The 27480-nt window shown below is 40.7% G+C and overlaps 1 protein-coding gene across 2 annotated transcripts; it reads right to left on the reverse strand.

The window, feature by feature from the left end:
• Positions 1-1570: 1570 nt before the first annotated feature.
• On the reverse strand, positions 1571-27480 carry tspan1 (tetraspanin 1). 2 transcript variants are annotated; one of them, XM_033622542.2, is made up of 8 exons: positions 27049-27478; positions 26644-26706; positions 18834-19040; positions 17022-17096; positions 6244-6342; positions 3874-4017; positions 2122-2205; positions 1571-1930 (listed from the first exon to the last, which is right to left on the reverse strand). In XM_033622542.2, the coding sequence occupies exons 2-8, from the start codon at positions 26698-26700 to the stop codon at positions 1871-1873; spliced, it is 726 nt and encodes a 241-aa protein (XP_033478433.1). In that variant the 5' UTR covers positions 26701-26706; positions 27049-27478; the 3' UTR covers positions 1571-1870. The 2 variants fall into 2 exon arrangements, with proteins under 2 accessions (XP_033478433.1, XP_033478434.1); XM_033622543.2 differs by lacking the exon at positions 17022-17096 and having other exon boundaries at positions 27049-27480.

Consider the following 27480-nt stretch of genomic DNA (forward strand, 5'->3'; position numbering starts at 1 on the left):
AAAAATATTGATCAGCAGACAAAAGCATGACTTTTGCTGAGAATTTTAAGATTTTCCTTTATGAAACTTGGCTACTGAAATCATATCTTTACAATCAAGACTGAAAAGAAGCGATAGAGGAATTTAAACAATCACCAAGTATATCGTACATTTGGTATCAACCCGTTGTGTTATTTTTTCTTTCTCTTCCCACTGATGTCTTTCCCTTCCTTCTACCTCCTGTCATTCTGTTTCTCTCTCCTATTTCAAATTCAAAATAACTTTATTAGCATCTCTCTCTCTCTCTGGTTGAAGATGTGTGATGAAAAGACTAATTCAGGAGCGACAGATGACCTGCTGCACGGCTGAACAATGCACTGCCTCCTGTCTATAATCAAGTCTTTAATTGGTCAATATTTACTCAGCCTTGTGTCACAATGCATGTAATTTTCAAGGGCAGTTGATGGAACATGAATGAGTAGCATGCAGGTCAAAAGATGAACTGAGCTTTCTGCTTCCTTTCACATGTATGGCTTGTGATTTAGAGGAAACAGGATTTCAATACATGTTTTTCAGTAAAGAAGAGCAATAAAGTTATCTTAGTGTTGAAAACAAAGAGAAATTGTAGTCTTTGGAAATCTCAGTCTTCAAACAATTATGGGCCACTGGGCCCAGAAGACATTTTGGTCTTTACCATGGTCATTTTTCATCTCTTTGTGGTCATTTTGCATCTCTGATATCGCTTGGTACTGCTTTGTGGTCATTTTGTGTTTTGTGTCTCTTTGACATCTCTAATGTCACTTGGCAAAGCTTTGATGTCGTTTTGCGATGCTATGTGGTCCTTTGACATTGCTTTGTGGGTTCTTTGTGACTATTTATTATTGTTTTAGATCTCTTTGATGTCATTTGGCTTTGCTTTGTGGTCCTTTTACATTTCTTTGTAATTGTTTTGCGTCTCTTTGATATCACTTGGCATGGCTTTGTGGTCATTTTGTGGTTGTTTTATGATTGCTTTTTGTCTCTTAGTTGTGGTTTTGCATCTCTAATGTCACCTGGCATCACTTGTGGTTGCTTTGCATCTGTTTGTAATCCTTTTGCATCTCTTTGATATCAGTTGGCATGGCTTTGTGGGCGTTTTGCGTCACTTTGTGGTTGTTTTGGTCTTTGTGATTATTTAGGTCTTTGTAATCGTTTTGCATGTCTTTGATGTTGCTTGGCATCATTTTGTGGTAATTTTGTGTTACTTTGTGGTCAATTGGGTCTTTGTGGTATTTTTGTGTTTCTTTTTGGTGGCTTTGTGCTTAATCAGCAAGTCTCTTACTGTGTCTCTCTGCTGTTTAGTGCCAGGCAGATAGTGTACATTGGGTTTATTATCACAGCTTGTTAGATGAAAACAAACCCTGAGACTGTACCAGAGAGGACCAAAACTAGCAGCTAAAAGCAGCTAAAAAGCTCAAGCTGAATTTTCTGGAGGTTCAGAACTACCAGCAACATCTTTGACAGTAATTTGATCCATTGTGGCACCTTACTGTTGATGAAAAGGTTGAATAGTCTAAGGATCAATGAAAGAAATGCACAAGGAACAATCAGATAAATGCAGTGAGCAGTAAGTCAATGCTATTTCATATATTTTATTGGCAAATGTGAAATATTTACACTCTGTATGTGCGTGTGCTTAGAAATCTTTTCTCTTTATATAAAATACAATTGCTGGATTCATTTCACCATAAACATGACTTAATAGTAAAGCTAGACATCTTTCTGAAAAATAGGGAACCAGAAGAAAAAGAAATATCCTAAGAGACAGATTGTTAAATAATGCAGATTAAAAAACAAGCCCATATGTGATCTGTCTGTTTCATTCCCATCATTTTTTTCTCCTCAAGGTGTCTCAGCTGATTCTGTTGTCCAGGTGGCAGTACAAGTACATGGACACTATCATGGCAGCAATCTGAGGAAAGACCATAATACAAATGTTAATCTGTTTTTGCCTTATATTCACTAAAACCAGACTGACTGTTTGGTTAGTCTAGTCGCTATTCAGTCAGTCAGTTTGCCAATAGAAATGAAAAAAAAAAGACTAGAAAGCTAATTTGAACAAATTTTGGAAAATCTTGCCTTTCCCATTTTATGTCATTTTACCTCTAAGACTCCTATTCCTGCTGCGATGCCTCCCACGATGTTGGCGTGCTCTTTGAGGGTCTCCAGGATATTTTTAAAACAGCCCTAAAGGGGAAAATAATCATCAATGCTTGACAAATCGACATGAGGCACAAAAAAACCCCAAAAGGAACTAATGGCCAATAAAAAAAAAGACATTCACTATATTTCAATGTAATACACGTTCTCTGTGTAAGGAAATTAGGGCTTGATGCATCTTATGTACAGTAAGTAGCTAATATAGCTAACTATGTATTGAGTACTTTTTGGATTAATCAGTCGGCCAAATAAAATCTGTTAAAAAAACTAAAAAACAATGAAAAATCACCAATGAGTAGGCTCAAAATCACATCAGTGTCACTGAATTTTTAGTTCATCTGATGAACAGTCTGAAACCTAACTGGTATTTCTTAGCCACACTAGCTACGGGTTAAAATTATAGCAATTGGTTGGTCAGTCAACCAACACTGCCAGAATGACCAGACTGAAATATTTCAGCAACTGCTGGATGAATTGCCAAGAAATCAGACATTTACACCCACTTCAAGCTGTGATTGGCCAGCTGTGGGGGCATGATAGAGCAATGCTGTCTCCTAGAAGTTGTGTTTATATGTTACTAAACTGCTTTCTCAATCACGTTGTTGTGGCAACATGATCACTGCCCGGATTGTGCTGTTTCGTTCAGGTAACGAAACACTATTCATGGACCACGTAGGCTTTGGAACAAGGTGGCTTTGGAAGATGGCAGACCTACAAATTGCAAAGCGCTGACACCAGAACTTTGGGTTTGCACCTTGACATCTTAGGTTTAGGCAACAAAAACACTTTATCTAAGGTAAAGATTGTGATTTTGGTGGATTAAAAAGGTAATGAAAATATAATGCTGCCACTTTTGTCAGACTTGCCAGATACATTAATTAGCAATATTTCCTCATTATGTTAATAGAGAACATAATCTGTTGGCATTATGTTTCCTTCAAAATGTATTGTGTAGGCCTATGTACTTTCTAGGAGACAGGGCTGGATAGAGGTGCATGGGTTTGAACTCTGTAGCTCTCTTTCTTCATTTTTGACATAACTATTTGTCACTTTTCCATCGTACAAAACAAGTGCAACATTGTGAATGTCTTCCAGGAGAGACTGTGTAAAAATGTGAGCTGTTGTCCTCGTATGTCAAAGATAACGTCCCCTTCCATTTTTTTGGCATGGTCAGAAAAACAACCTTGTTTTGATAAATGTAGAGAGCGTTTATATACCTGCTTAACATCAGCATGTTAGCATCGCCATTCTGAGCATGTTAGCATGCTAAAATTAGCCTTTAGCTCAAAGCACTGCTGAGCCGAAGCACGGTTTCTCGGAGCGTCTCTCATGACTGTAAACTCTTTGTGTTGGTCCTGAATAAATGACTTAAAACAAGAGTAGCACTTCTGACATTTACATTCAATTACCAGTTTATTAGGTACACCTGGGTAAAACATGACGCAGTCTATTACAACAGCCCTGCGGTAAATCCCACATTTACAATGCTCAGTTTCTGTTGAAACTGTTTAGAGGGATGTTGATTCAACTTAATGGTCATTTTGAAGGCCTTGATTTGTGATGATCTTGGATTGTATTCCATTAAGAGATGTGTGTATCCTACTCACCCCATGGTACACTATAAAGGCTTTCCTCCTCTGCCTATACTTTGTATGTATGTTTATTATATTAAATTAGTGGTGTTTTCCTTCTCACCGGCACAGTGCTGCGTTCGGCCTCGTCCGGGCTGCAGGGGGCACTGTAGTTCCAGCAGCAGGTGGGCGGCAGGCTGCCTCCGTTCTCCTGTACAAACTTAGAGTCCACAAAGTCTGTGTAGTTGGTGAAACCGCAGCACTTCAGCTGTAAGAGGAAGAAAAACCCAGCAGAACACTTGAGGAGAGTGTTTTGTGAATAAAGATATAGTTTTCTACCCGTAAGCAATATCCATCTACACTGTGCGAGCTGGTGAATAAATGTTTTTCACTCAATTTGTAGTAGGAGCTTTGCTGCTGTGTAGGTTCAGGTTGTCAGTTCAGCTCTGTATTATTGTGCGTTTACATTCAGAACAGATGAGTATTTTTCTTTTTTTTTACTGTGTTGCATTTACAGAAAGTTTTCAACCATTGAAAACTGTTAACAGTGAAGTCTGTCAGTTATCTCAAGTTTCATTGACATTGTTTCATCTACAAATGTCAAGTTAAGAGGCTTTAAATTCCACAAACTAAATTCTATTCATCTAAAATCAGAAAAGTTTCATTTTCTGATGAAAATGATGTTTTGGTTTCACAAAACATCTTTTAACTCGATACAAGCAGGAAAATATGTTTTATATTTTATTTTATTTTTTTATGTCAAGGTCTACACTGCTCTGCTGTGTCCTGCATTGAGCTGAACTAATAAAACAGCAAGAACCACCTGTGGCTAAAGGCACTCTCAAAGCTAACATTTCTGAATTGAAATTAAATAAAAGCAAACAATATCTGTCTGCTTTTGTTAATTTTACCTCAGCTCAACTGCACACAGTAGCCTTAGTCAAGGTAACTGAGGGAGTAAGTGGACAAATAGACAGCATTTATATAACGCTTTTCTAGTCTTAGCAACTCAAGGTGTTTTACAGCACATTCACACACGCATTCATAGCCGAGGCTACCCTACAAGGTGCCACTAACTCATCAGATAAACACTCACTCACACATTGGTGGCACAGCCATCAGGAGCATTTGGGTTCAGTATCTTGCTTAAGGACACTTCGACAATTGAACCACTGTACCTACTGAGCCACTGCTGCCCAAACTGTAAAATGAGAGATATATCAGCACACATACTAAAATATAATGGTGGACTAGCAACTGGGACACCACAGTATGGCCCCACACCTTCAGGGCCCCAAATTCCCGGGTTCACTCTGTGTTTAGTCTGTGTTTATTTATTTATTTATTCTATTGATTGCAACTCACTTTCTGAGTATATGCACTATAATATCCTCTGTGTTAGGAATTAACTGTAATTTTTAATTATCATTTTTAGTTGCTACTCTTACTTTTTAAAGCATGTACATTAGCAGGAGTTTTCATTGGCGAAAATGTTATGTGATTTCCTGTTAGTACAAAATAATGAAATACTTCCTGCGCACTAGGGCTGTCAAAAGCACCATGAAATTGAGTACGAATATTTTCGAATTAATTTAGTAGAGTTCGAATAATATTCAAATTTATTAATATTATTATTATTATTATTATTATTTTCAAAAAAACCCACAAAAAATAAGATGCTTATTGCTGATGCAATATGAACGTGACACTCGGATGAAAACACCTGTTCTGACCTCACTGAAGTGCCAGGTATGACCAACTTCTGCCTCGCTATCTGAGAAATGTTTGGATGCTTCAGTGCGTAGTTCTCCACCACAAGAGTGGATCCTGGTCGGCTCGTAGTGGTGTCTCATTCTGGTAACGTTTCATCTCTTCTTCAAAAAGGGTAGGCAGGGAGGCAGCAGGTGCAACACTCTCTCTGTATCTCTCCCCGAACAGGTCACACATCGCGGACAGCGCACTGGGTGGTGTTGGCGCAGCGGGCTCCTCCATCGGCGCCTCTCCCTCCATTGCTGTGTCCCTCTCTGGCCCGGCTTGTGCGCGAGCCATCTCCGCCCGAACGGGATTCGCAGTGATATACAACATTATTAATAGTATTAATTAATTATTAATGATATTTGAATTATCAAATTTAGGTTCGAATTTATAAAAAATATATATATTCGAATATATTTCGAACTTCGAATTTTATTGACAGCCCTACTGCGCACAACACTTGCAACATAACATGCCAGTAAATAAACTTTAACATAAATAAAGTCAAGCAAGTTGATTTTCATGGGGAGAAAATGTAAACAATGTCTTAAACAAGGTGGGAAAATTCATTTAAAACCTCATCACGTGATTTGGAAAACAATCATCAGGTATATTGAACATTCATATGCATCTGCAGATTGTAGTTTAGAGCTAAGACCTGCAAAACCAGTACATTCCTTTAAATTCTGAACATGAACATGTTGAAAAGAACTGGTGCAGGATGTCAAAGATACTCTACCTCTGTCATGGTGGTGTTCCAGATCTTAGTGACCACAGGATCACTGCCGTAATCTTTCTGTAAAGCAGGGGTCGCCCACGCTCTGAGGATCCCCTCAGCCTGAGGAAAACACACATACACAGAAATGTGAGGACTCTCACTGACAGCCTCTAAGCTTAACTTAAGCCCTACCCTGGCTTTGGTCCCAAACCAAGTCTCCATCCCCTTAAACACATTTAAAACAATAAGAACAGGGTAAAATGTCCTCACTTTCCAAAAATATCCTCCCTAAAAAGACGTCAACAAGACTAAGAAGATGATAGTGGACTTTGTGGAGAATCAGAGAAGGGGGCTATGCCCCCCCCCCCTCCTTAATATCAACAGGTATCTTTTTTTGTCATTTTCCCAAGAAAAAGTAGATACTATCCACAGAGACCTGGCCTCTACTCAACCTCCATCCCTTACCCTGTCTACCTCTGTCTCAGTTCTCCCAAATCTCCCCAACAGACTTACCTGTTCTCATGGCAGGAATGAAAGCTGCCACTTGCACCCTGGACCCTATCCCATCCCAGGCCTGCCTTGATGCTTTATCACCACTCATCACCACAATAATGAACTCCTCCCTAACTACTGGCTCCATCCCACTCTCCCTCAAACGTGCTGCTGTCACCCCCATCTGTCACCCCTGGACTCGATCCTGACATCCCAAACAACTACAGACCCATCTCTAACCTCCCCTTTCTATCAAAACTACTGGATCGTGCTGTTGCTTCACAACTCAAAGCCCACCTCTCTGTCAGTAACCTCTATGACCCACCATAGCACTGAATCTGCCCTCCTCAAAGTCACAAACAACCTTCTCCTCTTCTCTGATGCCGGCCACCTCAATATACTCATTCTACTCGACCTGAGTGCAGCATTCGACACCATCAACCACTCCATCCTTGTCTCCTGCCTTGAAACTGCTTGCAGCATCACCAGCACTGCTCTCTCCTGGCTCAAATCCTAACTCTCCGACAGATATCAGTTCATCAACATCAACAACTGCCATTCCCCCACTGCTCCCCTCTGCCAAGGTGTTCCCTGAAGGTTTGGTTCTCGCCCCCCTCCTCTTCATCCTGTACATTCTCCCCCTTGGTCAAATAATCCGTCATCATGGACTTCAGTTCCACTGCTTTGCCAACGATATTCAGCTCCACATCTCCACCAAAGCCATCACTCCTGCCACTCACTCTACCCTCACGAACTGCATCACTGAAATAAAATCCTGGCTGCAAACCAATTTTCTCAAACTTAACTGTGACAAGTCAGAAGTCATCATCATTGGTCCCAAATCTCTCATCAAATCCACCCATAACTTCTCCCTCTCCATCAGTGGCTCCACTGTGCTCACCTCCCCCCATGTCCATAACCTTGGTGTCATCTTCGATCAAACCCTCTCCTTTGACCAGCACATCAAACACGTCACAAAAACAGCCTTCTTCCACCTCAGGAGCATCTCCTGCCTCGGCAGAGGCTGTTTCAGACACTTGAGGAAATTGCAAGATATCCCCTCAAATACTGAGAATTTTCTACCCCTGCACCAACGAATGTATCCTGACCGGGAACATCACCGTCTGGTACAGAAATGACACCCAACAGGTGCACAAGGCTCTGCAAAGGGTGGCTCATTCATTTGAACACACTATGGAGAGGATCTTTATGCTAGGTACTGCAAGAATAAGGCCAGGAGAATCATTAAAGATCCCAGCCACCTGGATAACTGCCTTTTTGCCCTGTTGAGGTCAGGAGGAAGGTACCAGGGACACTAGAGAGGCTGAGAGGCTCCGGGAGGGCTTCTACCCTCCACAGTGATCCTAAATGAAAACCCTGCCTAAGACCACCCAGTCATACAAACATAATCATTATTAGTCCATTTTAATGCACATTTAAGGAACTGGTGGGATTACACTTCACTAGAGTTGTATCTTATGATTTCATGGGACAAATAAATTGATTGATATGATTGACATAGAACAAAAATGTTGCAACTTTCTAAAATATTATCACATTTTAAAAAATGTCCCATCACACCCAATGGACAAAACAGAAAATGTCTAAATCTTTCCCCGATGTTGGTCTCATTGCAACTTATCTCCCACTACTCCTGCCCATATGTTCTGGTCCTGTGCTAAGCTTCATGAATTTTGGTCTCTATCTTCACAACAGTCTCAGAATGCCTGAACAAAACTAGTGACATGTGACCTGTAATGGCTATCTTTGGTGTCTGTCGAGACCCCCACGTACTATGTGAGACTGAAGCTGACTGCAGTACTTTTGCCTGCCAGACACCTAATTTTACTTAAATGCTGAATGGATCAAAGGTGTACTGTACTTTATAAAGTTAGAGAAAATAAACTACTCATTGAGGTGCTCCACAAAGACTTTTTTATTAAGTAGGTATGGAATCCCTTCCTCAGTCATATTAAAGAGAAAATCCAACCCGGCTACAAAAAGGAAAAAGTCTGAATCAACCATAGTTTCTTAGCACAGCTTTCTCCACCCTGCAAATTTTCTTTTATAATTTTTGTATATGTGATAGCCTGCTAACTGAATATATATCACACCGTATCATATCACTTGTCAAAAATCCCAATAAACAAATTGAAAAAAAAGTCCTCACTTCTGTCTTGACAATTTCTCACTTTTCAAAAAAAAGCACACTCTCCAAAATGTCTTCCCTTTTTGAAAAGTCCCATTCTTACAAAATCCTTCCTCATTTTCCAGCATATCCTCTCTTTATAAAATATCTAAAAATGTCCTATTTGCTAAATTTGAAAATTTCTCTCCCTTTCTGAAATGTGATCAAAAATGTCCCTATTTTCCTAAAATGTCTACATTTTCATAAAATGTGCTCATTTTCCAAAAGATGTCATCACTGTTAAAATTGTCCAAATTTCCCAACATATATAAAATGCCACTACTATCAAATAAGTCCAAAATTACCAGAAGTGTTGTCAATATCAGAAATATCCTATTTTTTCCCCAAAATGTCCTCCCTTTCCAAAATACTAAGCCTAGCTCCATCAAGGGTAAATACATTGCACTTTTCAAAAATACACTTTTCTACAGCCCCCAGCACGTCACGCTGTCTCTTTCAGGATCCAGCATGTAGATGAGAGGCCTATACATGCAAACGAGCTCCTGTAAATGGATATAAAAGCACATCACTGCACTGCAGAGCTTTTACTGTCAAAGTCTGACAGTGTCACACATGTACACACTTAAGTATACACACACCACACTATGGAAGCCCCTGAAAATAAAATACTGCAGCTGATTTCACGGGCAGGAAAGGTAATTCTCTGGGAGTCACCTATTCATCAGAAATTAAATAAATCTTCTCTCACACAAAGCACTTGGGAAATAAACAGCCCCGGCCCGGCACCTGGAAAAAATGAAAATAAATCAAAAACTGACCGAGCCATTATTCTCCATTCTTCTTTTCCTTTTTATGTGGCATTTACATATATATTGATGCTCCTGATGGCTTCGGTCAGGACACATTTTGTCTGCTATTTGTGTTTATCCAAAGTGCAGAAAAGGCAGGTTATGTTTTAGGTGAGGAGAGTCTAGGAGAGTCTTTTGTTGTGAAAGAACTCCTTCACAAACACACAGGTTAGCTTTCTTTCACGCCTCGCCCCCTCCTCCTCCTCCTCCTCTCCCTGCTCTCTTCCTCTGTTTTTTTTCATTTTGATTAATAATCCCGTCGCGTACAGTCACACAAAGACCCACTGATGAGGAAGGAGAGTGTGTGCTTTACTGTATGTGCATGCGGCCACGTGCAACCTTGTGTCTATCAGGTTTATGTGTCTGAAAGTGCATTTTTTTCCCTCTGTGTGTGTGTGTATGTGTGTGTGTGTGCGTGTGTGCAGCGAAGGGGGCAGGCGTACGAGATGCCCGAGGGGATGTTGGGATACATGCCACAATTAAAAGTGCCCCCCAAGAAGCTGTGAGAGCGGCTGAGATCAGAGAGGGTTATTACCAGCCGGCTAATTCATCACTGTCACTCTGCCCCGTGCCTCACCACATCCCGTTAAACACACACGCTCGCATGCTTACACACTGATATGGGCCCCTACACACACACACACACACACGGTGGACAGGCAGGACAAAGCCTGTAGCAACACACAGCACAGCGAGGCGGGAGGCGATAACACATTTATCAATACAGTAGAGTGAACACCTTCTACACGCACATGATAAAAATCTTCAGCTTCATGTGTTATTGATCTCGCGTTGCTTTACAGTGTGTTGCTGCTTCTGAAATAATTGTCAATATCTTTTACTGCATTGACTCACCAGCTGCTAATTGGTTATTGTTCTTAAGTGGAAAAGCAATAAATGAAAACCTTATTACATTCAGCTGAGCCTTGCTTTGTTATGAGGAAAGGCAATGCTTGGTGGCATCGGCCATAAGGTGCTGCTTATGATATTCGTATGCAGTTTGAAAAAGAGTGAAAACATCAGGAAAAAATGCAATATATGGTGACATGGGATACACCTTGACACCAGTTTCTGGTTCATCTGCTGTCAACAAAGCCCTGGTTTGTGCCCCTCATTTCTTTTATCATTGCAGTGTAGTCACACACAGCTATATGTACGTTCTATCTTAAGTTAGGGTCCAAATACCACATTAAACAATTTGTCAAAACTAGTTGGAGTGTAAAGCTGTGTTGACTTTTGAGTGCACCATGGAGACGTATGGTTCATTTTGGTGTGAAGTATTCTGCTCAATATGAAAGATTTTTGACCTGTTTTCCAAGTTGCAACTTATCCAAACAAAGACAGTAGCTGACTTGTTACACACAAGAAAAATGCAACGCGATTTCAAAGAAATACATGAAATCATCACAACCTCTTAACACTGCATTACATGGTTGTGGCACATAATGTGTTAAATTAGCTTTAGGCACCAAAAGTACTCTCTTAGGTTTAGAAAAAGACTGTGGTTTGTTATGTACGTGACATAAGCACATCTTAAAGTGACATAAGTATGTCACTTATGTCACAACAGGATCAGGATGTAACTACTAAAGATGTAGGCACATAAAGTTAATAGAAGTCAACAATGACTTTTAGTTTCACACGGGACATGAACAGTGGTCTCCTGGGTGAAAGCCCAGTGTTTGTTTGGCACAACCATAACCCTGACCACTTTCTCTCACTCTTATCTATGGGGTCATAACATTAACCACTGCCCATTGCGTGACATTATCGAAACAGGGAATTCATGTGTCCACCAAGCCAGAGGACTTACTGACTTACCACTGGCATTGTTTCGGTAGTGCCAGCACATAACCTCATCACATTTCTTGCCACTGCCATGCAGCCATGCAGCGTTAAGAATTCATGCTCATTTTTCACATTTCTGTGAGAGCAGGTTGGAAAAATGTAATATCAAATACTCACAATGCTAAGAGATGCTAAAATGCTTTGTCGAGCTCCAGAGTTGGTGGGTGACCCCTTTCACACACACAGTCATTTTTTCCATTGTTGTTATAAAGGTAGTGACTGGTGCAGCTTTAAAATTAGCAGTAAATGGAGTTCATCATCTTCCATCACTAACTCGGGCTAATCTTTCCTCTTACTGATGAGATTTTAAAGCAAACAGCAATCAGTATTGGATTACGTTTTGAGAGAACATTCCTTCACTGTATATGGAAGTCAGCATGATTCATTAAATGCCACCTCACATCTATTTCATTCATCCAGTGTGAAGTCCATATCGGCCCCTGTAATAAATCTTCACCCTGGTCACTTCCGAATCACTTGGTGGAGAAAGAACAACCATGACCACTGACGGCCTCTCATAATGCCTGCTGGAATTGCTTATTAAATCTCAGTTATTCCGACCACCTGAAGGTTATTGGCTCTTTGGTTAGATGAGCTGCGGGGGCCTGGTGGCCGAAAGGCAGATTTATGCTGCAGATAAGTAGGACAGAATAGATCAACGTTTTATTTATCTTCTCCTTTCATTGTCTATGCCTCTGTCTTTCATTGACACAGGCGGCTATATATATGCATATTAGATGTATATTGCCCATATTCATTATTCTGATGCTATTGTGTTTACTGTGTCTTATCAAAAGCAGGAGATGGACAGCTGCTCTCACACACACTCATATCCGTGATGGAACTGACGATGTCCTTTGTGTTTGTAATGAACAGATGATGCTAAAGCTAACAAACAGCGCGTTAAATTGACTCTGGACCATATCTGTGATCTCCTTAAGGAAGACAAATCTATGAGTTACGTCTTGCATTTCAGTGAGCTTTAGACAATAGCGCATCCCTTTCTCCCTTTCTCTCTTTCTCTCTGCACCGGCACGCTGGCTGGCTGTTGCCACCAGATGCCGTTTACATTGCTCACCTCAGGTTAGCTCAGTTTTTGTAAATGACAGGCGAGAGATGGGGCAGGTTTATTTCAACAAAACCGCCTCAGGAGCAGCAGCAGAAGCAGCAGCAGCGCTCCCTGTTCAGCCTCCAAGAACACATACACACACAGAAAAACACACACTCACTTAGCTTCTTTGTGTGAGAGCAGGCACAGTCAAGGTTCGACAGGACCAGAATACATTGGATGACGGAGAGAGGGACCGTAAACATTAAACAAAGAGAGCGAGAGGAAGTTAAAGGCCAACCTGTTCACCGCAAAAAATCACCCACTTATCATTTTTGTCTATAGTTGATTCCTAAAAAAACATACTATCTTAAAACCTGCCACTGCAGTGAAAATATGTCTTATCTTATCTCCAACAGAACATTTTCCTAAGAAAGCCATTTCTGTATCTAGAAACAGTTCCTAGAGAGATCTGGCTGAATGTATTGATGCTCCTAAAAAAGCTTTACAACATTCTGATTTTATGTCTTCATCAGGTCTGTGATCAAGAAAGTCTGTATCAGTCGCTAAAATGCTATATGATATAATTTAGCTAATATAATAAACACATTAATAATCTTGGAAAAAATATGTAAAGTATCAACATAAGAAAAGAGTGATAATATACAACTTTTATTTATCCTGAATAGTGTTGTCAAAAAAAATGATTCATTGATTCATATTAATTCAGAATATTTAAAATTGTTTCAAAACTAATTTTCTGCAGTATCAATACACCAGTACTGGCTGTGCTTCGTTGCTCTCTCCAATTGTTAATGTTTACTGCAGTCATTCTGATGTTCCCTGCTACTAACCAAGAAAACAAAAGTTGTTATTCTCATATTATAGCCTTGTTGTATTTTTCTCATAATAAAAAAAACAAATGGCTTCAATGTAAATGCTTCCCTGTAGTACTGAAATGGTATCAAATATCAATATTTTTCAAGGTTATCAAAGTTAGAAATTCCAGTATCGTGACAACACAGTACAAAGTCAGGAATAAAAAAAAGGAAAAAAGTTGCAGATTCAGCCACTAAATTTGTTACAAAATGCTCTTTGAGTCTCTGTAGTGATCAGACAAATGTTTTTACTATTCATTTTGTAGTATGTAACAAATGTTTTTTGCCAAGTCATTTGTCCTTTGATAAGAACAGATCATGACAGTCATACAACTTTCTAACAGCTACAGACACGTTTTTGCAAATTGTTATTTGCCACTAAGTTTGCTTCCACAGACCCACCTCCACTGCCTCCAAGAATCCTGCACTGAGCAAAACAACATCCGCTGCACAAGAGCGGGATTAAAAGCGAGATCATATTAATTAAAAAACTGATGATAAGCTCCTTTGCTCGTTTATAAGGTCCAGTGTGTAGACTTTAGGGGCGTCTGTCGGCAGAAATGGTATATAATATTCATAACTATGTTTTCATTAGTTAATAATCATCTGAAAATAAGAGTCATTGCATTTTCATTACCTTAGAATACCTCATTTATGGCTGTCCACCCTCTGGACTTGGGGACTGAGCCATATTGGACTTAAGTTGTATGTAGTGTGATGTATTTACCGCCATCCCATAATGTCTGAGACTGCAAGCAGCTGATAGACAGCCCTCAAGAGTTTTTAACTCATTGCAGTGGAAATGTTCAATTATCGCTGCTGTCATATTTATATATGTGTCATTTAAGTTGATGAACAGTGCCTACTCATCTGTTCCTGCAGATAACAAGGTATGATTTCCATGTATAGCCTTTTTTGTGACTTAACAAAAATGTAGGCCATTATTACATGTCTAAATGATTACACGCTACAAGCTTTCAAAAACAAAAATGTTTGCAAATAAGGACAGGACTATAAGTCAGTAAATTGGGATTACTGACATTAGAAGACCTTCTTTTGCTGTTTTTCATCCAATGTTTTTAGCCCATTACACTGTGCAGCCTGAAATGCTTCTTCTTTCCCTATACAGCCTGTACTTATACCTATTCCTATATCATGATGTGGCTGAATGTTATTTTTGACCTGCACAATCCAAATAGTATTTTAAAAGGCCTTACTATCAAAACGTGCTTCACACATTCAAACGTTTTTTGTTTTTCTTTCGGCAATTGGAAAAAACGACGTAATGTCCGTATTGCAATGAATTGTGGGTTGTGAAGTCTGCGAAAGTCTGCAGCCCAAGCAGATTCGCTGGAAGTCTGCAGAAAGTCCACCTGAGGCCCCTTGTGGACTGGTTGAATTGTGGATTTCGACAGCACTCAGCACGCCCAGACTTCGCGGGAACATGCCTACAAAGTCTGCGAGTGCGGTGAAGTCCAGACATTTGGATCCTCTCCCATGGAGTCCGCCATGTTGTTGTTACAGTAGTCCAGAACAGACAAACTAACCACCACTCTCATTTTTGTGTTTTTGCATTGGTCCCCGGAGTTCTCCTACATGCTTTGCACACGGCAGAAGTTTCAGTTCTGAAAACTCACCACTAGATGCCACTAAATACACACACCACCCACTAGATAAAACTATACATGACCACATTTCCCCCATTTTAGCCTCACTCCACTGGCTGCCCATACACTTTAGGATTCATTTTAAAATTCTTTTATTTGCTTTTAAATCCCTAAATGGTCTTGCCCCGCCCTACCTCTCTGAGCTGCTGCATACGTATTCACCTACCCGCTCTCTCAGGTCAGCTGATCAGCTGCTCCTGAGTGTGCTAAAAACTAAGCGCAAGCTCAGAGGGGACCGTGCTTTCGCTCTGGCAGCTCCTAAAATGTGGAACGATCTGCCTCTGCACATTAGACAGGCATCTTCTCTGTCTATTTTTAAATCTCTTCTTAAAACCCATCTCTTCTCCCTGACCTTTGACACCCTGTAAGACATTGATTTTATTTTGTGTTATTGTTTGTTTTATTTTATTTTATTGTTTGTTTTTATTGTATAGCTGTTATTTTTTACAAATGTTTTATGTCTCTTAATTTATTTTACTTGTATTTTATGCCTTGTGCGAGCTGTTTTGTCTTTTACTTATTGTCTTTTATTTATTCTTCTGTACAGCACTTTCGTACTCTGTGGTTGTTTTAAAGTGCTTTACAAATAAAGTTGGATTAGATTGGATAGATCTCTACGAAAAAGAGAATTCTTGCAAATGAAACAACAACATTTCTATTTGTAGTTGCCTTTCAAAACAACTTACATGTGCATTTACTCATATTGTTTCACTGTGCACCGGATATAATCAATCCTCCAGCAACAGCACCGGGCTTCAAAGCCAGTTTGACATATTGGCCATAACATCATACATGAGGCCATCAAGCCCCAAAGGAGTTTTCCCTGTAGACCTACACTGTGAAAGAGACACAACTTGTAAAATTCTCTACTAGCTGAATCCAGAGTTATTTCCCCATTGCCACTCCTGTGAGCAAGTCTGAGATCAAGCAGTTGGAAGGGGTTGTAAAAGAATCATTAGTGCATTGCTCTGTGGGTCCATAGATGTGGAAGATCCAGGTCATTTTTTATCTGGAAATTGAACTTTTTTTTTTTTTTGGCTTCATGTGCCACTGAGCAACTTTCATGGGAATAAACACCCCCCCCTCCCATTGAAAGCTGGATCCAGTTCTCTTTATACATCCATGGACATGACCCTAAGCCATTCAAAATGCATGAAACTAAGATTCCTTTCAGCTGCTGCTCCACCTGGTTTAGCAACAATACCAACACAAACAAGTGAAATTTCCAGGCAGTGCAGAGTCCACTGTCCTCTGCTCATCAGCTCCTCCCTGCAGATGGATGTTTGTTAGATTACCTCTTTTGCTCCTGGGGACTCGGATACATCCTCTGATTGGATAAAAAAAACTCCACTCTCTATTTTCTTTAATAGGATCCCAATCTTCACTAACCTCCTTTTACATAGCTCATTTGAAACCCTTGTAATTATTATACGTGGCACTAAATGTAAATGGAGCACGTGTGTGTGCATGTGTGTGTGTGAGAGAGAGGGACACATATGTAAATAGGCTGTTTTGCATATAAAATGCTTTAGCTTCAATATTCCGGAGTAATAAATTGCTCAAAGTTAGAGACGGCGCACACGGCCCGGGGCTATCCCGGAGTCATTAAGTAGCCGAATGTAGTGAGGCGGACATAAAGCCAGTAATTCAATGATGGCTGCGGCTATGATGGAGAATTTACATGGAGATAAAATCCAGAGTGGGACGAGGAGGTGAGAGGGTGAAAGAGAAAGACTGAGAGGGACGAGACGAATTAAGAGACAAAGGAAGGGGAGTGGAGAGGAGGGGAAAGAGGGGTGGGAGCAGGGAGGGGATGTGATGAGGCAGTGAATGAGAAGAAAGAGGAAGAGGTGAAGAGGGGGGACTTACAAATGAAGAGTAGGCCAGAGCCACGACTCCAGCTGCCACTTCAGCAATGAATATGATGAGGATGATGGAGAAGAACTGCAGATAGGGAAGAAGAGAAGACAACAAGAAAGTTTTGGGGTATTTCATTATGTAAAAATATTTCTTCTGTCAAGCAGTTTTCCAAAACCAAGTCTTAGGCTGCAATGATGTTTGTTTATATTTGCATGAAAATGTCATTATTAGCTGTGAGATTCCCTTTTGTTTACACTTTCTCTGATGACGATTGGTGTTTTCAATGAATACTGCAGTGGTATTGAGCCTTTCTCAAATCCCGAAATTTCGTTAAAAAAACAGAATACATAAATAAATAACAATAAACATCAAACTGAATATCCAGGGTCCTGTTAAACAGCTATTGTTGTATGTAACAATCACAGACTGTCAATAAAGCTTGGCTGATTACACAGAGGGACAATAAGGAGCGACAGAGTCTGAATGATTCGTCCTATCAGCTCATCCATTGTTTTCATTCAGACCATTACAGCTGTTTCTCACACCAGCCAGATATGCGCTGCGTCCTGCGCTGTCAGTCGCAGAATCTGCTGCACCGTCATCATTCAACTCAATGGGAGATGTAGACATGATGGGGGCTCTCCAGGGGAACGTGTGCTGCCTGTGCTCCTCATTAGACTCACTGCAGTGGACTAAGAGGTAGTTAGCCGCGTCGGTAATGAGCATAATGTACGCTGTTCGGGGGTTGGTGTTGTTGTGGGTATGAATGAGACAGGAGGGGCGGATGTGGATATTATGTGAACTGTTGGTAAGCCAGGTTTAAACGCAAGGATGGGTTACATACAAAATGTGGAGCAAGTTACCCCACAAGTGGATGACTGAGGGAGGGGCCTATGAGGACTTCCCAGGAGTTGTGGAGTTGATTTTCTCGTGAAGTATGAAATGTTCTGGCAGAAGGAACTTTGTTCTTGTTCTTGCCACCTCAAGAAAAATAACAAATTTCTCTGTTCTTGCGGAGTATGTACAGGGCATAACCCCGACAGAATATGTGTGTGGGTGATAATCCTCAGTGGATTTGTCACTGTGAGCAACCTGCCTCACATTGCAGATGTTAATTCTGACAGTCATATACACATATGCTTCCGATCAGTTGGGGGAAAAAGGGTGTGAAACATCAGGATGCAGGGCCAACTGATTACAGGCCACGAATCTAACTGTTTAGAGAGTGTGTATGTTCAGAGCAGTGGGCCTTCAGAGCAATGGGTTTTTGTTTTTGGGATAACAGGCTGTCAGACATATGGGCTTTGGGTCCAATTTGACATTATTTGGGCTATGAATTTTGGAATCATGGGCTGTAGGAACAACGGCATGGCACAGCACTCAAAGTTCAGTTGGTTTAAACAATATTTGTTGTGACCTTTGTTGAACCAATGAGACGACAGTTGTGACATTATCTGAAAGCGATTGGAGGAAAAGATAATTGCCTTTGTTTCAGAGTTTTCAGAACTATACAACCTGCTCTAACAATCTTTCCAAGACTAGCAGGAAGACCTAAGTATGACAAAATGTTAGCATCCAGGTGTCAGCTTTTTTGACTAGGCAGGAATTAAATTATAGTGCTTTCCTTGTACATTGGGCACATTGGTGAAGTAAAGTTAAGTTTCTTAAGTTTTTAAATTTTGAAATCTTGGAATCACTGGAATTTCTCAGTTGTGGGATCAATAAAGGTGTATCTTATCTTATCTCTTAAACTTCCACTATGCCTTCAGCTTGCCTGTGCACTAGTGCTGACACTTTCTAAACCAGGTCTTTTACACCTACCGTGAGCAGCAGACACTTGCTCTCCTTGTGGGCTCCACAGCAGCCCAGGAGCCCCAGCAGCACCAGCACGGCCCCGATTGCAATGCAGAAAAATCCCACGTTGACAAACTGCATGCCTTGACCGGAGAATGGCCCCAGCAGCTGGAGGAAGGAGCCCCCATCTACACTCACCCAGATCCCCATGGCCAGCAGGGTCAGCCCACCCAGCTGCAGGGAGAATCCAGGAAACATCATCAGCATACATTCATGCAAAGAACTATGTAAGTGCATGTACACAAATCCCTGTCCTTTATGAAAGTGGGACACTAAGCAGTTAGCTCTCCAGAGGATGTAATCCACACTTAACACAAGCAAGTAAAATGTCAATCATTTGTTTGCCTGGCAGTTATTCAGGTGGGTTCAACAGCTCTTCAGTGTGTAATAGGTTTTTGGAAATGAGAGCATATCTTACATCACTAAACCTAATCTCTTACTATTACATCTTAGTGACACTATGACACCTTAATATCATTGACTCCATTCAGAGAGGTGGATTCCCTTTGTGAGTCAGAGAGGTGCTGCCTCAGGCCTCCCATTATGTTTCAAGGCCTGAGAGCTAACTTGGCCTCATTTTACCTTTCTGAATAAAATGACTGCCCTTTTCCATGACTGCCTTTATCTCCCCACTCATGTCACACAGACATAATGGAAATCCATTTAGTGATCGTTTTGTGCTGCTGGACAATGCCAGCCTTGGTGTGGACAGAAGTAGGTTATGGGATTATAGCATGGACAGTCAAGGGGGAAGATGTTGACTGTCCTCTAAGGACACAGGAATGTTTCCTTTTTCAGCTCTGCAACTGAATTTGGCTAGTCAGGAAGGTAATGAGTCTAGACTCCCCATTTGTAACCAGTATTTCTACTAGTAAAGAGTACCCTGGAAATGAGTCCTAAAACCTGGAAATGACTTCGCATTTTTGCACTCCTGGTTCCCCACTCCTGGGGTCCAAAGATTTCTTGAATGGGTTTTTGGTTAAATGCCTGAATTAAAGTCTGTGGTTAACACAAGTTTGATAGACTTTTAAATTTTGTTCAAAGACACAGAATATGTCTGTTAATACCCTGCTTGTGAATTTTGAAGCTTTTATGTGTCTATGTGTCAAAAAGTGGTTACTACAGAACATCATCACACCTAACACGGCTTTACAACCCTACTGTGGGGATGACGTTAAGTCATGCAACTGTAGTGTAGTTCTTTTATAGCCTAATGTTAGTGTTTTACCTCTGAAGATTGCATATGGGCTTCAAAAATCAAAAAAAGTCGTGTTCATTTGTGGAGATCATCTTACTAATCAAAATATATAAGTCTCCTAAACATTTGTTTGCTACAGAGGGCTTTTTGATGAGGGAACCTGGACACGTTAACTTCTGCGTCAGCCCACAGAAAAACGTCATCCCTAGAGCGTTCTTTCCACTGAATGTTTTGGTCTTGTCAGTTAGAAATACAGAGAACAACACACCTGACAACAAGTAGACTATGATTAGAGCCACATCCCAGAGAATCCTGATACACATAAATTCTTGAAACCAAAAAGAAGTTGTTAAAATTGAATGAGATGCATAAAAAATACCAATTTGCATTATATTTAATGCACACTATATTCCTGCAGGGCCAAAATAAATAATGTCTATGCTTACCTTGTACAGCTTAATCCAGTAGTCACAACATGGTGCAGATTTAAAAAAAAAAAAAAATAATAATAATAAAAAAAAAAAATACAGGACCCTTGATCGATTGATATTTCCAATAAAGTTTAACCACCAATCAACTCCATGGGCCATAACTTACAGCAGGGTCAAAGTGCACACAGCACAGCCCAACCGTCATTGCTAGTTTCAGACTGATGCAGTTGTCATTTTCATGGCCAGCCCTCACATTGTCTGAGAAGCAAATGTACTTGTGCCCATCTGTGCACCCATTGGTGTGTAGGTCAGGTGCACTGTTGGCAATTTTGAGGCAAAGCGACTGCACCATTGACCAACAAAAACCTGGTCTAAAGTCAGATTGGTGCAGTATCCCTGCTATTTAAAGTGGGCATTATTCAGATAGTGGGAAACGCCTACATTGGTGGGTTCACACCCTGCATACACAGACGTGCGGCTAGGCTGTGTGTGGGTTGACGAAAGACATTATCAGTGATAGGGATGCACAATAATATCGGCACGTCATTGGTAACGGCCAGAGTTCATTGAGGAGACAATCACAAGTTTAAAGCCTTCCAGGAAAGGACAGCCTTTTGAACCACTGGATAGCTTTTAATGGGAAATATTTGTGCAGAAAATATTGGGTTTCATTCACAGTATTGGTTGAATTAGTGCTGTGAAAATGCACTGTAGATTATCTGAATATTATCAAGAACACAGATAAAGGTGGGCGACACTTTAAGTTTGCATGAAAAGAAAATCAAAATGGGATCAGATTTTTTTTTTTAAAGGGAATCTTCTTTGAATATGATCAAATATAAAAATAGGAATTATGTTAATTTAAACCATATGAATAAAGGTATGTCTCTAATATAACCTGCAGTTAAGATTTATAAAGGCAGCAATCTGAGAATTTACAGTAATTAAACTTGCTTTGTAATCTCTGACCATGAACATTAAAAAGGTACAGATATTTCATTAGGAGATCCTGAAATGCATTCATAGAAATCTATTGACTCAAAACCTGTATAACCTGCTCATAACAAACAAAATCAGAACTATGTCCCATGTTTCACATTACAGTCTGGAAATCACCTGATCCCACTGTCATTATCTCTGTCTCCCTCCTCATCTCTCCACCTCTGACCTTCTCTTCCTTTTCTCTTCCGCCCTTTTATCCTCCTCCATCTCCTCGGTGTATTTCACCCTGCACTCCTCGTACTGAGTGATTTCTCCTTCTTTCCTCGTCCTCTGGAGAAACCATGTTTGAAACCTGATCTAGTCTGTCAGGCTCCATCAGGCTCGTTGCAATCAGGGGGCCCGCTCTGCTCCCCTTCAGGCCCCGACACTCCACATCTCCTGTCAGACACTGACGTCTCCCACGTGGGGATCATCTCCCCCTTTTTTTCTTTGTCTCCCTACCTTGGCCTTGCTCTTCCTATCTATTTTTTACTCTCCTTCAGTCTCTCTGCCTCTCCCCACCTTTCACTCCGGGGTTTCTTTTCTCATCTCTTGAACCTGTTCAGTGCCATCATTGCACTGTTGGTTAAATGTGAAACGACAAGCATATTCCCCCTCTAACTCCATGTGTGCCACCATCATCCCTCACCAGGTATAATTATAGCTGGCACGATGTCTTTCTTTTTTAAGACGGCTAATCCCTTTGATAGTGTGCCATATGCAGGTGGATGCCCTGTCAGTTGAACACCCACATGGCAAAAGGACCAGAAAGAAATCAGGTTTTTTAAAGAGCAGGTTTGGGGGGGGGGGAGCAGCATCATGTCTATGGAGATAGGAAATATAACCTATTAGGGTTAGAAGAGAGGGAATGAATAACAGGCTGCAGAATAGGAGGCCACGGCCTCCAGAGAGGGGGAGGTGAATGGAGAAAAGAGATAGAAGGATACAGAGGGAGCAGAAAAGAGAACGGGCCCGTCCCACCCCAATTGAAACGGAATTGGTTCTCTTTGAAAGGGCTGAAATGAGAAAGACGTCAGTTGAGTTTAAAACCCATTTTCATGGGTCATATTATCGGGAGGAGACAATCTGAGAGTTCCGACGCTCGGCCGAGGAAATGCATACACAGAGCACACACAGAGACACATCTAATTTCCAATTCATTTAGATCGGTTCCAAGGCAACGAGAGAGGAGAGACTAAAATCACTGGGTATCTTTTGGCAAACTTGTATATTATTATTGCTGTCTAGTCTCTGATAGGTTTGTTTAGTTTTATATTCACATATTTATAAAAAATAAGAAATTTAGAATCAGGGTACTGAAATTTGATTCTTGGTAACAGTGCCAGTGCATGTTTTAAATGACTACAGCTTCCTTAACTTCTGCAGATAAAACCTGGGAAAATCAGGACCCTCTTTGGCTGTATTTTCCAGTATTTCACTCAGACAATGACAAAGACATCGTCTGTGCAATAACAATCTTACAAGTTCACTTAGAAGCACATCGCTCTACTTTGTTTCATTTCATGTGGTAGTCTAAATGGTGGGTTTGTGGACAAAGGTTGTGGTGCAGAAATTTTTCAAAGGGGCGGCTAGATGGAAAATCTTGGGCTGACACACCAAATCCAAAAACAATAACTGAATTTCAGGAAGTCTATTCTGCTGTTAAAGTATGCTAATTGAAAACGATTTCAGTATGAAGAGTTAAGGAAACACATACTGATATACTTTGGTTTCTTATTTAACAATTATTGTTACTAATTATCAGATGTGCGTAGGCCAGTACTGATAGTTAACATTTTGAGCTCCACAACAATCTGTTTTTATTGTGTAATGTATCTGTATATTAATTGATTCATTGTTCTTCCAATATTGCCCTTTTCTTTAAAAAGACAAATATACAGCTTTAATTTTCCTTACACAATGGTTTGTATGATATCTAACAAACTAGCACCCCTTGAATCAGGTTGCGTACCTATCATAAAGTTATGTAGTTTAGGTGTAGAAAAAGAAACATAGATGGGCGTCTTTAGGTTTAGGCAAGTAAAGTTACATAGGTTAGGTTCAGGAAAAGAAACATGGAATGACTCAAAGTTCACTTTGCTTCACACGATTCCAAACACCTGTGTCCTGAGGGAAAGTCCTGTATTTGTTTGACCCATCCATCACCCCAATCCCCCTCCTTACTTTCGCTCTTTATACTACTTCCTTCTTTCTTTGTTTTACTCAGTATATAAACGTATGTATGTATGTATAAACAGACAAACAGACAAACAAACAACAAATCAGCAATACTGATGCCCAGTCTCTTTCAAAAATCTCCAGAGCACATGTGATAATCTCTCCAATGACAAGATGGACATAAGTTTTACATACCACATTGTAATGTCAGGGGGCTCTTCATCCAACCATTTTTTATGAAACTATAATGGCTGCAGCAAACAAAGCTATTCTACAAATGTATCTGTACCTACGTTCATAGCTGGAATCTAACCCTAGTACTAACTGAAATGGATTTAGAGGTATATCAATCCCAAATATTTTCTTAATCTCTTTTTGGATTTACAGCCAGAAATTGACAGTTTTAGGGCATGACCACATGAGATGCTACAGCTATTTTTACATTTTTGACATGGTGATGAACACAAAGGATCATATTTACATTGGACAGCTGGGGTTCCAAGCAAACTGTGAATGATCTTATACTGGGTCTCATAGGATTTTTTAGAACATGTAATTTTCTTTGCATTTTACAACATTTTTTCTCCATTTTTCATCATCCACATTGGACCCAAAATCTTCACTCCAACATATTTTACTGTTGATAGTAGGGATTTTAACCAAACATTTGATCATAAATATAACTAAGAATTTTCTTCTTTAAAGAAGAAGGTTTCAGTAGGATGCTTTCAGACTGATTAATGTTCAAACCACTTTTATATATTGGTATGGATTGGATATAACTCCTAAACTGTAAATAGCAGAAAAAAAACTGTGTTTGAGGGAGACTGAATTCAACTCTAAGTTGTGAAAAAGATTTAAGAGTCCCATCTGAAAAGAGATCTTGTATTTTAGAAATATCAGCATCTTGCCATGCTTTAAAACCCACATCTGAACAACTACTTCCTTCTTTTCTCCTGTCAGCAGATTGGCCATGTGATTGCAGTCTTGTATCAGGCTGGCCGAGGCCCCCTTGGCCACCTCTTGGCAGCGCCACTGTGTAGCAGCATTCAGATTCTTAGAATTTGGTCCTAATTTTTGGAATCTTAATGCAGCTGCATGGTCAAGCACTTTTTGGTCGACTGTCAGTGGATGTGGCTCATTGTTAGATCTCAGACTACCACTTCTGATTTAAAAGTAAAGATTTCAACTCTGGCGGCACGGTGGTGTGGTGGTTAGCACTGTCGCCTCACAGTAAGAGGGTTCCAGGTTTGATCCCAGGTGTGGGACCCCCTCTGTGTGGAGTTTGCATGTTCTCAGCGTGGGCTCTCTCCGGGCACTCCGGCTTCCTCCCACAGTCCAAAGACATGCAGATTGGGGACTAGGTTAATTGATAACTCTAAATTGTCCATAGGTGTGAATGTGAGTGTGAATGGTTGTCTGTCTCTATGTGTCAGCCCTGCGATAGTCTGGCGACCTGTCCAGGGTGTACCCTGCCTCTTGCCCGATGTCAGCTGGGATAGGCTCCAGCCCCCCCGCTGCCCTCAAGAGGATGAAGCGGATGGAAGATGGATGGATGGATTTCAACTTGTTTTTTTTTCCCACAAGAGACAGCCCAAAATCACACAGCGTAAAGTGGTTTCCAGCACTGCAGCAGCCTGTAGCTGTAGTCAAAGGTCTGACTGCATTGCTACACAAACATGTCTCCTTCCCCTGGCTTCCACCTGTTAAGTTAGTTCTACCTTAGTTGGCATACTCTTTTAGTTTCAGGCGCAACTTGCGTGTGGTATCCTCTCTTTCCATTCTTGAAATGGGCTGTGACAGTGAACTCTTGACATAAGTAAACTCTCTGCTCTTGTGGTAAATTCTCTTTCACTTTCAAATATTTTTTGCCATCGGGATGCCAACTGTGGTTGGAGGTTTGGTGTTAATTCCTGCAAATGTGACTGGTTGGAGGGTAAATGATTGGTTTTGGACAAAAAGGTAAATTTGACACACCAGGAAAGTGTTCCAACCTAAAATACCTTTTGAAGACTGCTCTGTTTGAATATATCCTCCCTCCAAGCATCACAGCTAGAAACTACACTTCACTGCACAAGTGACTTTTTTTCTGATGTGTGGGCACAGCATGTTCAGCTATTGGGAAGCTGTAACATTATTATTGTTAAAGTGCCAAGTTTTAGAATTTATGAACTGATTCAGATTCACAGAAGAATATTGATTCTTATGTAAATCCTGCCCCTCATCTCCTCGAAAGATAAATTCTCTGACTGCGGATCTCAACTGGAGAGGACTCCTCAGCTGAGGACACAATAATGTTTCAGTGTCGAACTTGAAATGCAGCTGAAGTGTTTGAGCAGTCCTGTTAAAGCCTCATCTTTATGAGCAGAAGAGAATCATTTTATCACTCTGCTCTGATGGCTAACATTTCAAAGAGACATCATAATCAGGGTGCTGCTGTGACTTTAAGAGCTGCCGCACCAGATTCATCAAGCAGCGTAACTCAGGCAGAAATGAGAAATGTGAGGAAAATGATGATTTGCACAGGGAGCTTCATCTGTGACAGTGGGAGCCCAGGTGGTCCCGACTCGGCAGGCAAATTCGGCTTACCCTTGCCAAAGTTTCTCTCCATTTCACAAACCACATTAGTTATCAACATTAAGCCGAAGATGTAGGTAGCAACATTAGAGCCTGTGAAGTTAATGAGATGAAAATTGCTACGGTGGAGAGAAAGTGGAGGAGAAAGAAGCATCATTTAGGCCTCCTGGCTCAGTGATCTGAAATGTTTATGTAATGTCTGTTTGCATTGAAGGACGGCATGTAATGATTTTCTGCGCATCATGTTGAAAGCTATTGTTTGTTTTCTTTACTTTACACATGACTTTTCATGTTAAGCTTTAACACAATCAATGAACAGACCCCCCCCCCCCACACACACACACACACACACACACACACCACATCCCCAGCCTCCTCCTCGTATATGCAATCAAAGCAGAAACATACTCACAAAGATAAGCAAGTTGAACAAGACCATCATCAATTTGACGAATGTGAAGCAGCCCATTTTAATCTGTAATAAAAGGAGAAGATAAATTATTGCATTTCTTCTTTCATCAGCCCACACCTTCTATCTCTCATCCACACACACACACACACACATACACACAGTCTACATGGCCAATCTTCACATGCATGCCGCGTTATTACATCCAGTCCACATCCCAGTGAAATTACTGTGAAAATTACATCACTGACAATGACTCTTAATGATAACACACACAGCTGTGAAGAACGGTAAAGATATCTGTTAATGGCAGATCTATGGGCGAAGGAAAGCCATATTAAAGGAAAGGAAAATGTGATGTGTTTACATTAGGTTGAGACATTAAGGCACCAAAAATACAAATCTTACCCTTTCGTGTGCTAATATTATTTATATCCAGAGAGGAGCAGGTTTAAACCTGTTTAACAGTCCCAGGTTTCGGAAGGTAAAACTGACCTAAAAAAAAAAAGAGGCCACAAAGCACTTTAAAACAAATTAAAAATAAAAAGGTACAGGAGTTTTCTGTTCCTCTGGCTCAGGTGTTTCCAGGGGAGCCGACGTGAGTGCAAAGAGGACTGTAATTATATCAGTACAGTGAGTATATCCACGCAGCAGAAAGAATCTGATCTCAGAAATCTGATGAGCGTCTCTCCTCAGGCTTGCTGGTGGAGTGAGCGTAGGACTGGGTGTGGTCCCGGACGACACAGGTGACAGCAGGGGGATGTTGTTCAGGTACGGGCTCAAGTGGCAGCTCTGACCCCTGCAGGTACACAATGACACAGATTCACAGCACAGGATCCC

The sequence above is a fragment of the Epinephelus lanceolatus genome, chromosome 6 (assembly GCF_041903045.1).
Source record: "Epinephelus lanceolatus isolate andai-2023 chromosome 6, ASM4190304v1, whole genome shotgun sequence".
Taxonomy (NCBI): domain Eukaryota; kingdom Metazoa; phylum Chordata; class Actinopteri; order Perciformes; family Serranidae; genus Epinephelus; species Epinephelus lanceolatus.